Genomic DNA, 12,381 nt, shown 5'->3' on the forward strand with positions numbered 1-12,381 from the left:
TTCTGGGTCATCTTGTAAGGTAAGGAGCTTCACAATCAAAAGTATAGTAATGATTTATTGCAATCTCTATGGAAGAGATTTAAAGCCTTACAGAATTAAAATAAAACACAATACAGGAACAAAGTCTAAGTGATATAAATGTCCACCAAGTAAAAATACTAAAGAGGCATGTCTTGACTAAAGAAAGAATAACATCAAATCCCTCTTTGAACATTCAAATGTTAATGTACTGATTTTGTGATCCTAAAGAATCAAAGTTTTGTTCAAAACAAAGCAAGTCAGTGCGACTTGCCAGTGCGACCCCTGAAAGATGATTCTATTATGTACGTGCACATATTTTACACAAATGTATAGATATTTAATAAAATATAATTGAGATAAAATGCAAAGAATTCTGGAATTAATATATGTAGAGCTTATGTCAATCTGTAGCAAGTCAACCCCTGCAATCAGCACTACAAACAGGGCCATGCCAGATCACAAGACAGAACTGCCAATCAGGCACCCCCGCTTCCCCACTCCCTACCCCATGCTAGAAAAATCAGAATGCGGCCACAATGAGAGCAAATCAAGCATCTGAGCATGAGTTATATACAGAAGATGTACTTTGATATGAAATGCTACTCTTCTAAAAGAGGTACACAAAAAAATATCATACCTCTTAAAACAGGTGGAGTGATAAGTCAATATTAATTATAGTAAATTCCATTTGTTTTGGAGATCTTAGTAATAAAATGGTATAGAATTTTTACATCAAAATTGTATTAAAATTATCATTTAAATCTGATTCTTAAGAATTATCAGTTATCCTCTAAAGAGGAAAAACATCTACACACACACAATGTATACACACAAATATTTACACAAAAGACAAAACTACCCCATAAACCAAAATCCTCTTTGGGAAAGTATACATTTTTATGCTTCAAAGTTCAACTTACTATTTACAATAGTGACATTTAAGTTGAGAAGATATGTAAAAATTAAGTATCAGCAAATGAGCACACTGGTGAAAATTACCTACAAAAATGGCTAATACAATAATTCCACTTTTCCTACAGATTAGTTTTCATATGAAAATTAAGATATTCTGAGAAATACTGATCCATTCAAAGTATTTCATGAATTAAAAATCCCACAATAATTGCTTTTATCATGCGGCATCATTTCAGGAAAGTTACTTATCAATATCTGTTAATATAATTAGTTTTTTCCTCAATAATTATTGTTACAGGGACAGAGAAGGAAGTTTTAAAATCCTAATTATCTAACTGTGGAGAAAAGTTTACAGAAGATTTTTGCCAAAAAGAAGGTATTTACTTGTGTATCTCATTTGGGTGGCATGAAGTTTAACTTAGTTTCACAAGACTGCATGTAAGCTACCTAGAGGACAAAGGGACACTCTTATCATCTTCATACTTAATTTTTAAGGGCTCACAGCTGTGGAACCAGGCTACTGGAATCCCAGTTACGCTGTGCAAACTTGGGCAAGTTACATAACTTCTCTGTGCTTCAGTTTCTCCATCTGTAACATAATATCTACCTCATAAGATTGTTCAGAGAACTAAAGGAGTTAATATACATAAAGAGTTTGTTTTGTACTGTTTTTAAAACAGAACTGACACATCAAAAGTGCTCCATAAAGGTTACAGATTATTAGTGTCATCTCCTATACTGTCTCATCCATAACCACAGATGCTAAATAAATCTATGTTGAAAGATTACGCCGGGCACGGTGGCTCAAGCCTGTAATCCCAGCACTTTGGGAGGCCGAGACGGGCGGATCACGAGGTCAGGAGATCGAGACCAGCCTGGCTAACACGGTGAAACCCCGTCTCTACTAAAAATACAAAAAACTAGCCGGGCGAGGTGGCGGGCGCCTGTAGTCCCAGCTATTTTGGAGGCTGAGGCAGGAGAATGGCGTAAACCTGGGAGGCAGAGCTTGTAGTGAGCTGAGATCCGGCCACTGCACTCCAGCCTGGGTGACAGAGCGAGACTCTGTCTCAAAAAAAAAAAAAAAAAAAAAAGAAAGATTACTAGTGCTTTGTGGAAGACAATTAAAATGTAATCTAAATTCCATATCCTAACTAGATATTTTTAGAAATATCATTAAATGTCTCAAAATCAATGTTTTATTAACATTTTGATTTTTCACATATAGAAAAAAATTATGACCTCATTACCAAATACTATAAATAAAACTTCATGGGAATATTTCAGTAGGAAAAAATGCAACTTCTACTATCTGAATTTAGAAGGGACTTCTATCTTTAGTCTCTAATGATCACATATGATTTTATTTAGAATGAACATGGGCTTTAGATTTGAGATGCTTTAGAAAGAATTGTTTTTATTTACAAACTGATATCAATGGAATAAAAATATTCTTTTAATATATTGGTTTTTTAAAAATGACACAAAATGAATAGACACAGCAAAAACAGTAGTGTCTTAACAACAATTACCTTACTTTCCATAAACCCTCTCTATTAGCAAATTCTTTCAAGGTTTATTCCCTTCATCTAGAAAAGCACTTGTATTAATGGTTTTGCATCCAATGGTAGGATGGATGGTGTGATGTTATAATGTCTCAGACACAAGTATCTTGGCTGTGATTATGTCATAGAGCAGGAAGTAGTATAAAACCACAGTTACTTCTGTTTTCCAACTGTCCAAAATTATTATTATCTAGCATGCCCTTCAATCCAGCATTTTTCTGGCTGTAAAGGGCATGGAAAGGACAGAAGCTTAGAACTTCTTCCTGAAAGTGAACAATCTCTTATATATTTATATTTTTAGCATTTCCTACATGCTACAAAAAGAAAAAAAAAAATAAGAAAAAAAACGTAACTTGTTCACAAAGAAAACTGCTCTAATAGGGGCCTAAGCAGGTGTTTTAGGGGAGGTAGGGCCTCAGGTCCTCTTCCCTTATTCTTATCAGTGGCCCTTTTGATGTTTTAGATAATGCAGTTTCAAAGAAATTGGGAAACAGTGCATTGGTCCCAAATTCCATTTTGCATACTGTGCTTGGTCATATATAACACATCTTTAACGCATTCAATATGGCTAAACATTCTATATTGAATAAAACTAATTATACAGAGTTCTGGGGTTGTAAAACATACTTTCTTCACATGGAAACTGAATCAGTCACTTCTCTTATCATTTCCAATGCTAAGATCCCAAATGTATTATTACATATCTTGTTTACAGGACTGAGAAGGCAGTGTGACACGGTGGATGTGGCAGTTGACTAGGTATCAAAGGACTTATGTTTAAATCCTAGCTCTTGTCCCTCACTGGGTATGAGATCTTGGCCAAGTCATTTACCTTTTGACAGTTAAACTTTCTAAATCTGCCTCTCTAAACTCACAAGGTATTAATGGGGATAAGTGGTGGAAATCAAATGACAGAATATATACTTTGAAAACCTCGAAAAAGTCACATAATTACAAACATTTATCATAGTATATCTGATATATTCTCTCAATTATGCATGCATGCTGGAAGAGACAGATTGAAATTACCCTCTTTGGAACATCTTACCTTAAAAGAGTTAACTTTTAATGAAAGAAAAGGAAAGCTTTGCTAACCTCACTGCTCTGATTCAGCTCAGGCCATGTCTGGTTTAGTGACGGCATCGATGGTGACTTGCTTGGAGGAGCTTCGGCAGGAGAGCCTGAATAACCTACCTCACCTGGCTGATCCCCAACATCTGCAATTTAAAAATAGAGAAATTCTCTATAAAGACTACACTGTAGTTTATTTTAGGCATATTTACTTATTTAAAAAAAAGCTAACAGATGATTTTCACAAGTAGTAATATATAATGTAAATCTCCTTTCCTCATGTTCTCAGAGTGAGCATTTTAACAGACATTACTTATTCCTGCTACTTATGGTCTACCCAAAACCACAGTTTTTCATGAAAATAAAATCTAGTTAGGAATAAAAAGAAGAAGGTTATACATAGTAATATTGCAATAGGTCACATGCTTTAAAATCATTTTCTGGTAATAGAAATAGATTTATACCAGTTTCCCAAAGTGTATTCTCTTCCATGGAATACTAATCAGTAAGGTGGCTTTGAAAAATTAGGTTTTCTGCTCAAATAAGTTTGGGGAAACAGTAATTCTTTGTTGGAGCATTCTTATGCACATTTGTATATTAAGACTTGTGATGTCTCAAAGTAAATAAGCTTTGTTTAAATCAATTTTTTTTCCAGACACACATCCTTTTCATCAAATAAAATCCTTCAGTATTCCCTTGGAATATACTTTGGGAACTGCTGACTTATACTAACTCACTCACATATCCTCTACAAATCTCCCTTGTTAACAAAATTTTAACAGCATATACTTGCAAGGTACACAGCAAAAGAAGAGAGTCCCCATCCACGGGAAAAAAGCAAAGTCAATAAGCCCCGTATGAAACTTAACTTTTATCTAAGCTCACTGGCACTTACAGACTTAACTGAGGTAGTTACAAATCCATTACACTATTTCAAAACGGTTTTTAAAGTATTTTGATAAAGAATATCTCATATTCTACTTTTAAGCATAGTTAACCTTAATTTAAAATAACTCTAAATTATGTTTAAAAACAGAAGGAATTTCAAAGGTCACTAAACTCTCATTCCAATTCTTCCAAGCTGGCTTTGAATATAACCCCAGTCAACAGGGAGTACCTAATCGGTTTAGAACTCATATCAAAAATATCATTTCCATATCATTGTGTCTGACCATAGGCAAGTTGAATAAAACAGCACCTGAGTTTCTCCATCAGAAAGACAGCTGCCATTAAACGTTAGCACTATACTTCACATTTCTAAATAGACAGCCATATAATACAACCTAGCAATGTATAGCTTTTAACTTTTCAATCTATTCATTAGTAAATCCTTTAAGTTTTAGTGCCTAACATAGGACCTAATACATACGGGCACTCAGGTGTTTACTGAATCAGTTGCCTTGTGTAATCTTTTTTATTTAACTTCATTCTCCTTTACTGTCATTTTCCTAGGACCACAATTAAGTACTGATAGCTGAAAAAGTTCTCCAAATGTCCTTTCTGCTATTGTTACATGCCTCCCTCAAAATATTTCCTTTTTACTTACCCAGATGTTATACCTTTATAATTATACCACATTGCAAGTTCTAATCTGTAGTTCAGAATTGTACTCTGATTAATTTTTGTTTTCTAAGATCAGAAATTCTTTCTTTCTTGAGTCCTATATCTTCTCAATAGAAGTGTCTGGGTAGTATAGAGGTAGGAAGACTTCAGATATTATTCTATGAAGACCTCAACTCAAAGTTCTTAGAGAAGAACTTATGAAAAAATTATTTAGGATAAACAGTAGTAGCAAATTCCTCACTGGATAGTTTTCAGTGGGGAAAAAACCATTATGAACCTTTATCCCCAGTGATAACAAAGGGAAAGGGGAACAGTAGCTATAAATTTGACAATTTACTGAAAGTGAAAGTCTACTAGGAGAATAATAAAGAAGTATCTTTAGGGGATTCCCCAAAGCAGGTGAGTATTGAAGAAAATAAATAGAATTAAAACAGTATTAACTACACGATGACTAATTTTTGAAAGAATTTATTTAAAGCAAGACTCTATTACTTTAGTTTTAAATATCAATCTTAGGGCAATCTGGAAGTCCTGGTTGGGCTTTCAAGACCACAGTTCTCATGATTTCTTCTACTGACAAATTTAGGGCCAGGCTGTACCACATCCCCACCTCAGGGCAGTTATGATTTGGAACAGATTCTGGAAATATTTCTGGTTCACTGGTACAAAGCTGCAGTGGGTCTAGTTGCTTGAGGCTGTGAAGTGAAATGCTAGTCACCCAAACAATTATACTTTACAGTCATTTCAATAGAGTTATTTTCCTAGAGTTGTAGTCCTCAAACTGTGGACCACAGACTCCTTTCTAAGAGTCCCTCCCAAAGACTCTTTTAGAGATTTGAAAGGTGAAAATTATTCTTGTAATAATAATTGACATTTATGTTGACATTTGCACTGAATCAAGGCAGTGGCAACAAAATATAGTCATTGTACTCTTCACTTACAGTTATTGTATTCCTTACCCCCCCCATACATAAGCATTAAATTTAAATAAATGAAAATAAATATGTATGCTGATCTCACTTATGAATGTTCATGAAGCAGTACAAATTAATTTTATTAAATCTCAGCCCTAAAAACACATCTTCCTCTATGTGTCAAAATGGGAAATATATACACACAACACTTCTGCTGCATATGAATAGGTACAATGGTTGTCTCACAGAAAAGTACTTGTATGATTCAGTTGTAAGCTGAACAAGCCACTTTTTTCATGGCACACCATTTTTCTTGAAAGAAGAGCTGATAATCTATAATAATTCAGACTTGGTTATCGAGCAGGCATTTTCTCAAAAATGAACGAAGTGAGCTTGTCATTTCAAGGAAAGCAATGTTTTCAGTATTTGTTTCCAATGGTTACTAATGACAATGCTGAGGGTTTCAAGGGAAAACTCAAATTTTGGAAAATATATGTCCATGTCCATAATCTCAAGAGCTTCCAGCACTTACAGGCTTCTTTGATAGGTTGTGAAATCAGCAAATACACTTTTTAAATATTTTATAATGAAAGATGTTAACATCTGAAAGATGTGTGTAACTCAATGATCTGATATTTTACAAATATCCAATGCATTATGGTATAAAATCAAGTAAAAGTACAAAAAATGCATTAAAGTGGCTTCAGCTTCCACACTGCAAGTAACCTTTAAGAAATTATCATTTGTGCTTTGATGTGGTACCAAAGAATAATTATGTTATCTGAAAAAGCCACGAAATAGTGCTTCCTTTTATTGTGTAAGGCTAGATTTAACTTGGAAACTGTTTTCTCCATAAGGCCAGATAGTAACTATTTTAGGTTTTGTGGCTATAAGGTATCTGTTGCAACAATTCAACTCCACCATTATGGTGCAAAGGCAGTCCTAGACAATTCATAAATGAACGATGAGCACTGCTGTGTTCTAATACAATTTTTATGGACACTGAAATTTGAATTTCATACAATTTTTAATGTGTAATAAAATATTCTTTTGATTTCTTTTCAACAATTAAAAAGAAAAAATTTTCTTGGCTTGTGGGCTAGTAAAAAATGGGCAGTAGGCTGGATCTATCTCACAGGGCTTAGTTTTTAGACCCCTGGTATACCTCAAACAAAACAACATATCCAACAGACAATGCAGAAGCAAATATGACAATTTCGTTGTCTTCTATTAAGACAGATGTAAAAGAAATTCGCAAAAATGTAAAATAATGCCACCCTTTTTATAATTTTTTAATTTTGGAGAATACGGTTATTTTCCTAAAAATATTTATGCCAATAGGTAATGGATTATTGCTTTTTTACATAAAGTAAAAACAAAAATTAATCAGTTTTAATTTCTAATAATGTAAGTATTTGATAGATCTAACCCATGTAAACAAAGACTCTTGGGGTCCACAAATTTTAAGAACGTCTAAAGGGGTCTAAAGATTTAAAAGTTTGTTCCACATTGAAATAAACAACGACGACAACAACAACAAAAACCAACCAAACAAAAAAAGATTTAGAAGTTTGAAAAATTGTTGTCCTAGAAAATCCAAAAATTGTTTCTGGGATAAATTAGCAAAATTACGCATTGCTTCTCTCTTATGTTCTAGAAACCAAGAGTCAGTCTACGGACAACCATTCGGTCTAGAAATAAACTGTACCTCCTTCAACTTTGCTCCATATAAGTACTCCAACAAAGAGCTTCCTGCCCACCCACAAATGTTAGTCTTTAAGACTGTATTTTTCCGGAGGCAGGGGTGTAGTTTTACTCTTACCTGATGCAGTGTTCCAACCTAGCCTCCTGCTGGAACACTGTGTCAACCCTGCCTCCCTCCTGTGGGTTCTGCTCTGCCCCTGACATCATCAGAGCATCAGGGCTGAAAAAGAAGAGCATGAGCCTAAATTATTCGTTAAAGTTAACCCCAAATGGGCTGTTATGCAAAAAGTATTTCCACGTATAAAAGTGTGTCTGAAAGAGACAACCCAGTATGATCACACTGACCTACGGCTTATTCTACATTTATTCTAAGTTTGCAAACACTGGAAGAAGTTTCACCTCTCTATCCTTTCAAAGAATCTGGAAAATTCCCAGATTCAATTCAGTACAGTCTACCTGCTAAACAACCTCTTTCTCAGAGCTTTGGTTTTATTCTAGCTTTGTAACCTACACATCCTAAACTTCTCTTATATTCTTAGTATTATACTTGATATACTAAAAAATTGTCTCAAAAGTGCTGGCTGTTATTAGTCTTACAGAAATATATATACTCCCTTAAAGTCTTACAGTTTAAAACTTACTTTGCCTTCAAGCAGCAAACTAATCTAGGAATTTATTCAGTAACGAATGTTCAATGTTCCAACCTCATTTAATAATTTCATCAAGGCAGAAATAACTTATTTGAAGACTATTATTCTTGTAAGAAAAAAATATGTAAAATGAAAAACAATCAAGTGTTCATGACTTTTAAGTCTTCAAGGAAAACTACAAATGGTAACTTTTATTCATATTTAAAAGACAGTGTAAGAAAAAACTATGTAAAATGAAAAAAATCAAGTGTTCATGACTTTTAAGTCTTCAAGGAAAACTACAAATGGTAACTTTTTCATTCATATTTAAAAGACAGGCATAAGCAATGCATATGTAGAAAGATGAAATTTAAGATATGCTTTGTTTTTCATTGAATGATATTATATGCATCAAAAAACTAGTAAGTTCTATTTCCAAAATGAACTCCACTTTTCCCTAACACTTCACAAAATGGAAACTTAGTAAGCAGACCTTAAGAGGGTTTATGAAACTTATTCAATAAAACTACCTTAAAAGAGGGTCTATGTAGAAGACTAATTGTTTTCAATTAAAACCAAAGGTTTAAAAAAACCAAAGTAAAAACGTGTCTAACAAGGTTTGAAAAGAAACAAAATATTCACCCAAAATTCTTATTAAACTGAACTTGCTGACTTTTTACAGCATTGATCAACATTTGACAGTACTGATCAACATCTGACTCAACTATTATAGTTCAAAGAATATTACCTACAATATATAGGAGGTTCCCATTATCCAAAGAAAGCTAAACATGGGAAAAAATCCATTTAAAGTTAATCCATTCAAAATAAATACTAAAATTTCATAAAGAGGAAAACAGTTAATTGGAGCTTTATCTTAAAAACTTACAGAGAAAATAGTGGAAATAGAGTATAAAGAACAAAGAATGAAAGATAAAGTGGTGGCTCATGCCTGTAATCCCCACACTTTGGGATTGGGGGGCCAAGGTGGGCGCTTCACGAGGTCAGAAGTTCAAGACCAGCCTGGCCAACATGGTGAAACTCCGTCTCTACTAAAAATACAAAAATTAGCATGCCTGTAATCTCAGCTACTCGGGAGGCTGAGGCAGGAGAATTGCTTGAACCCGGGAGGGGGAAGTTGCAGTGAGCCAAGATTGCGCCACAGCACTCCAGCCTGGGCGACAGAGCAAGACTCCATCTCGGTGGGGAGGGTGTGGGCGGGGAGAAACATAATGTTACTTTTTTGGGGGGTATAATTTGGTGGCAAAATTAAAAAGCACTAATTGAGTCAGTGAACATTTACTGAAGGCCTATGGGGTTTCAGGCTCTCGAGACCCAGTACTGAGTAAGACAAGGGTCCCATTCCCATGGAGTTCTCCTTCTAACAGAGGAAGAGAGATATGTTCATCTTTCGTTCACTTTTGACTTTCATAGCACAACTGCAAAGGAAAAAGGTCACTTCTACAAAAAAATAATTGTAAGTATCATTAATTACTCCCAAGGATACTTACTAATCTGCTGAATTTGAAATCATAATCCTTTTTTTTTTTTTAGAGACAGGGTCTCGCTTTGTCACCCAGGCTAAAGTGCAGTGTTGCACAGCTTACTGTAACCTTGAATTCCTGGCCTCAAGTGATCCTCCCACCTTGGTCTAGCAAAATGCTTCTGGAGCCACTGTGCCTGGCCCAAACCATAATCTTTTAAAGCCCCTACTATTGTTATTGCCCTCATAGAGTTTTTGCCCTTCAAGTATCATCTGCCCTTGCTTGTCAATGTCTTTGTCAGGATTTGAGTTCTATTTACTTCGACCGAGTTCATTAAATGGTGTATCTTTACTAATATCTGTAATTCAACTGTACTGATTTATCAGCTACAATACCCAAATATCTGGAAAGAAATGACACACGACAGAGAGACACAGCAGGGTAGGCGGGGAGACAGACAGTGACAGAGTATGTCTGGGGGGCAGGGGTGGTTTGAGAAGTAATTTCTTAATTAGAAAGCTAATGATAAGCATTAGTGCATATTTTCATTATTTTTTCTTCTGCAACTAAGGGTACCTGAATAATGAATTTTCAAAAACAAAGATTCCAGGTTATTTGTATAAAACAAAGATATACATATAAGCATGTTCACTGCAGCAGTGTTTTAAAGATAAAGCCAGAAAACAACCCCAAAATCCATCAATAAGAAACTGGTTAAAGCACATCATATTATGGAATACTTTGAATCATAAATGTGATGGCTCCATATATTATTGTATCGGAACATTTTCACACTGCTGATAAAGACATACGAAGACTGGGCAATTTACAAAAGGAAGAGGTTTAATGGACTTAACAGTTCCACATGGCTGGGGAAGACTTCACAATCATGGTGGAAGGCAAGGAGGAGCAAGTCACATCTTATATGGACGGCAGGAGGCAAAGAGAGAGCTTGTGTAGGGAAACTCCCCTTATAATACCATCAGATCTCGTGAGACTATTTACTATCACAAGAACAGCATGGGAAAGACCTGCCCCCATGATTCAATTACCTCCCACTGGGTCCCTTCCACAAACCTGAGAATTCAAGATGAGATTTGGGTGGGGACACAGCCAAACCACATCAATTGTAAAGTACAAAGATGTCCAACATTGTAAGAAAAAAAAAAAAATCAAGGATGTGTAGTATGATTGCATCTGCATAAACACCAATACCTGTGTGTAGGTTTTTATATATATGTTAAAAATTTCTGGATGAATATGAGAAACTCTTAACAGTGATTTACTTACACAAACGTAGTCTCAAATCTGAATTTATGTGGATTTCTAGTAAACTATTCATGGAAAGTCTCATGTGCCTTCTTTTCTCTGGCTTAAAAAAAAAATTCATGTTGGAAGTACTTCTTAGAGTTTGTAGATCCATGCAACGCACTCTATAAACAACAATGAAACATCTGCCCAAATCTACTGTGTAAAGTAGGGATCATGCGGAAGGAGATGGATACAGGGAAGCACACATCCCTTTCCTTCTTTCAGCATCTCAGAGATTGGCGAGTTGCACATGTGAGCAGTGTGGTGTAGAGGTAGAAAACAGTTAAAACTCATTGGCTCAGTCATTTAATCATTTCAACAATGTGAATGTCTGTCTATTCCTGTACTCAATTTGCACCTTGCTAGGCACTGAGATATAATGAACAAAACTGATCCAGTTCCTACCTTCCTAGAAGGCTCTAGTCTAGTTTGAGAGAAAGATATGTATCAAACAATCACAGAAGTACATTAAAATTGCAACTGTGCTTTGCAAAGGAGACGATTCTTTAGACATTAAAATGTATAGTACCTCAATGTGTTTGTGGCAGGCCACCTTAATCTTTTTTTTTTTTTAAAGAAGACAAACACTCCTAAAAAGCTAAATATTCTTTAATTCAGTTTCAGAAAGCTCTTTCTGCAGATGAATTTTGTATGCTTTCCTTTGTAAGGCAACAAAAATCAAGTTTCCCTTTCTATTTATTTTAGTTGCCAAATTCAGTGCTGATGTTATTAAATATTCTAACTCAGGTCGACAGAAGTACTTCTACCTATAATCCTTAGTAGTTCTATTTTATCTATGATTTAACCCTGCATACCTGTTCAAGTAATTTTGGAAAAAATGCACATTTACCCCACCCAGTCTGCATGCCTATAGAAAGCCTAGCATGTTACTCCAAGGAGCTGTAACTCAAGTGACCACTGCTCACCATCTATTTGCCTCTAACAGTTAAACTTTAAGTACAGAATATTTGTGGAACTAATGTTTTAGTATGTCCCAACATCATAAACCTAGGATAACAAATCGCTATATTTTCAAAGGTAGAAAAATGTCAAGAAAAATACCTTCCTTTGAAAATGGCACACATGTAGAATTCATCCAATATTAGTGCAGTGCCTGGCAAAGTGGTATGTTTTAAGCATACTACAATAAATAGGATACATTTCCCTTATTTCAAGGAATTCAGAGTATAGTGATAGGAAGGCGGAA

At 34.9% G+C, this 12,381-nt stretch overlaps 1 protein-coding gene across 8 annotated transcripts in view; it reads right to left on the reverse strand.

The window, feature by feature from the left end:
• Positions 1-12,381, reverse strand: part of REPS1 (RALBP1 associated Eps domain containing 1) — an 86,451-nt gene that overhangs the window by 21,865 nt on the left and 52,205 nt on the right. For all 8 annotated transcript variants that reach the window (XM_015137355.3, XM_015137354.3, XM_015137351.3 and 5 more), the window contains one exon: positions 3,594-3,715. In XM_015137355.3, the coding sequence (XP_014992841.1) occupies positions 3,594-3,715 (122 nt within the window). The remainder of the gene's footprint in view (positions 1-3,593; positions 3,716-12,381) is intronic.

Source organism: Macaca mulatta, chromosome 4 (genome assembly GCF_049350105.2).
Source record: "Macaca mulatta isolate MMU2019108-1 chromosome 4, T2T-MMU8v2.0, whole genome shotgun sequence".
Taxonomy (NCBI): domain Eukaryota; kingdom Metazoa; phylum Chordata; class Mammalia; order Primates; family Cercopithecidae; genus Macaca; species Macaca mulatta.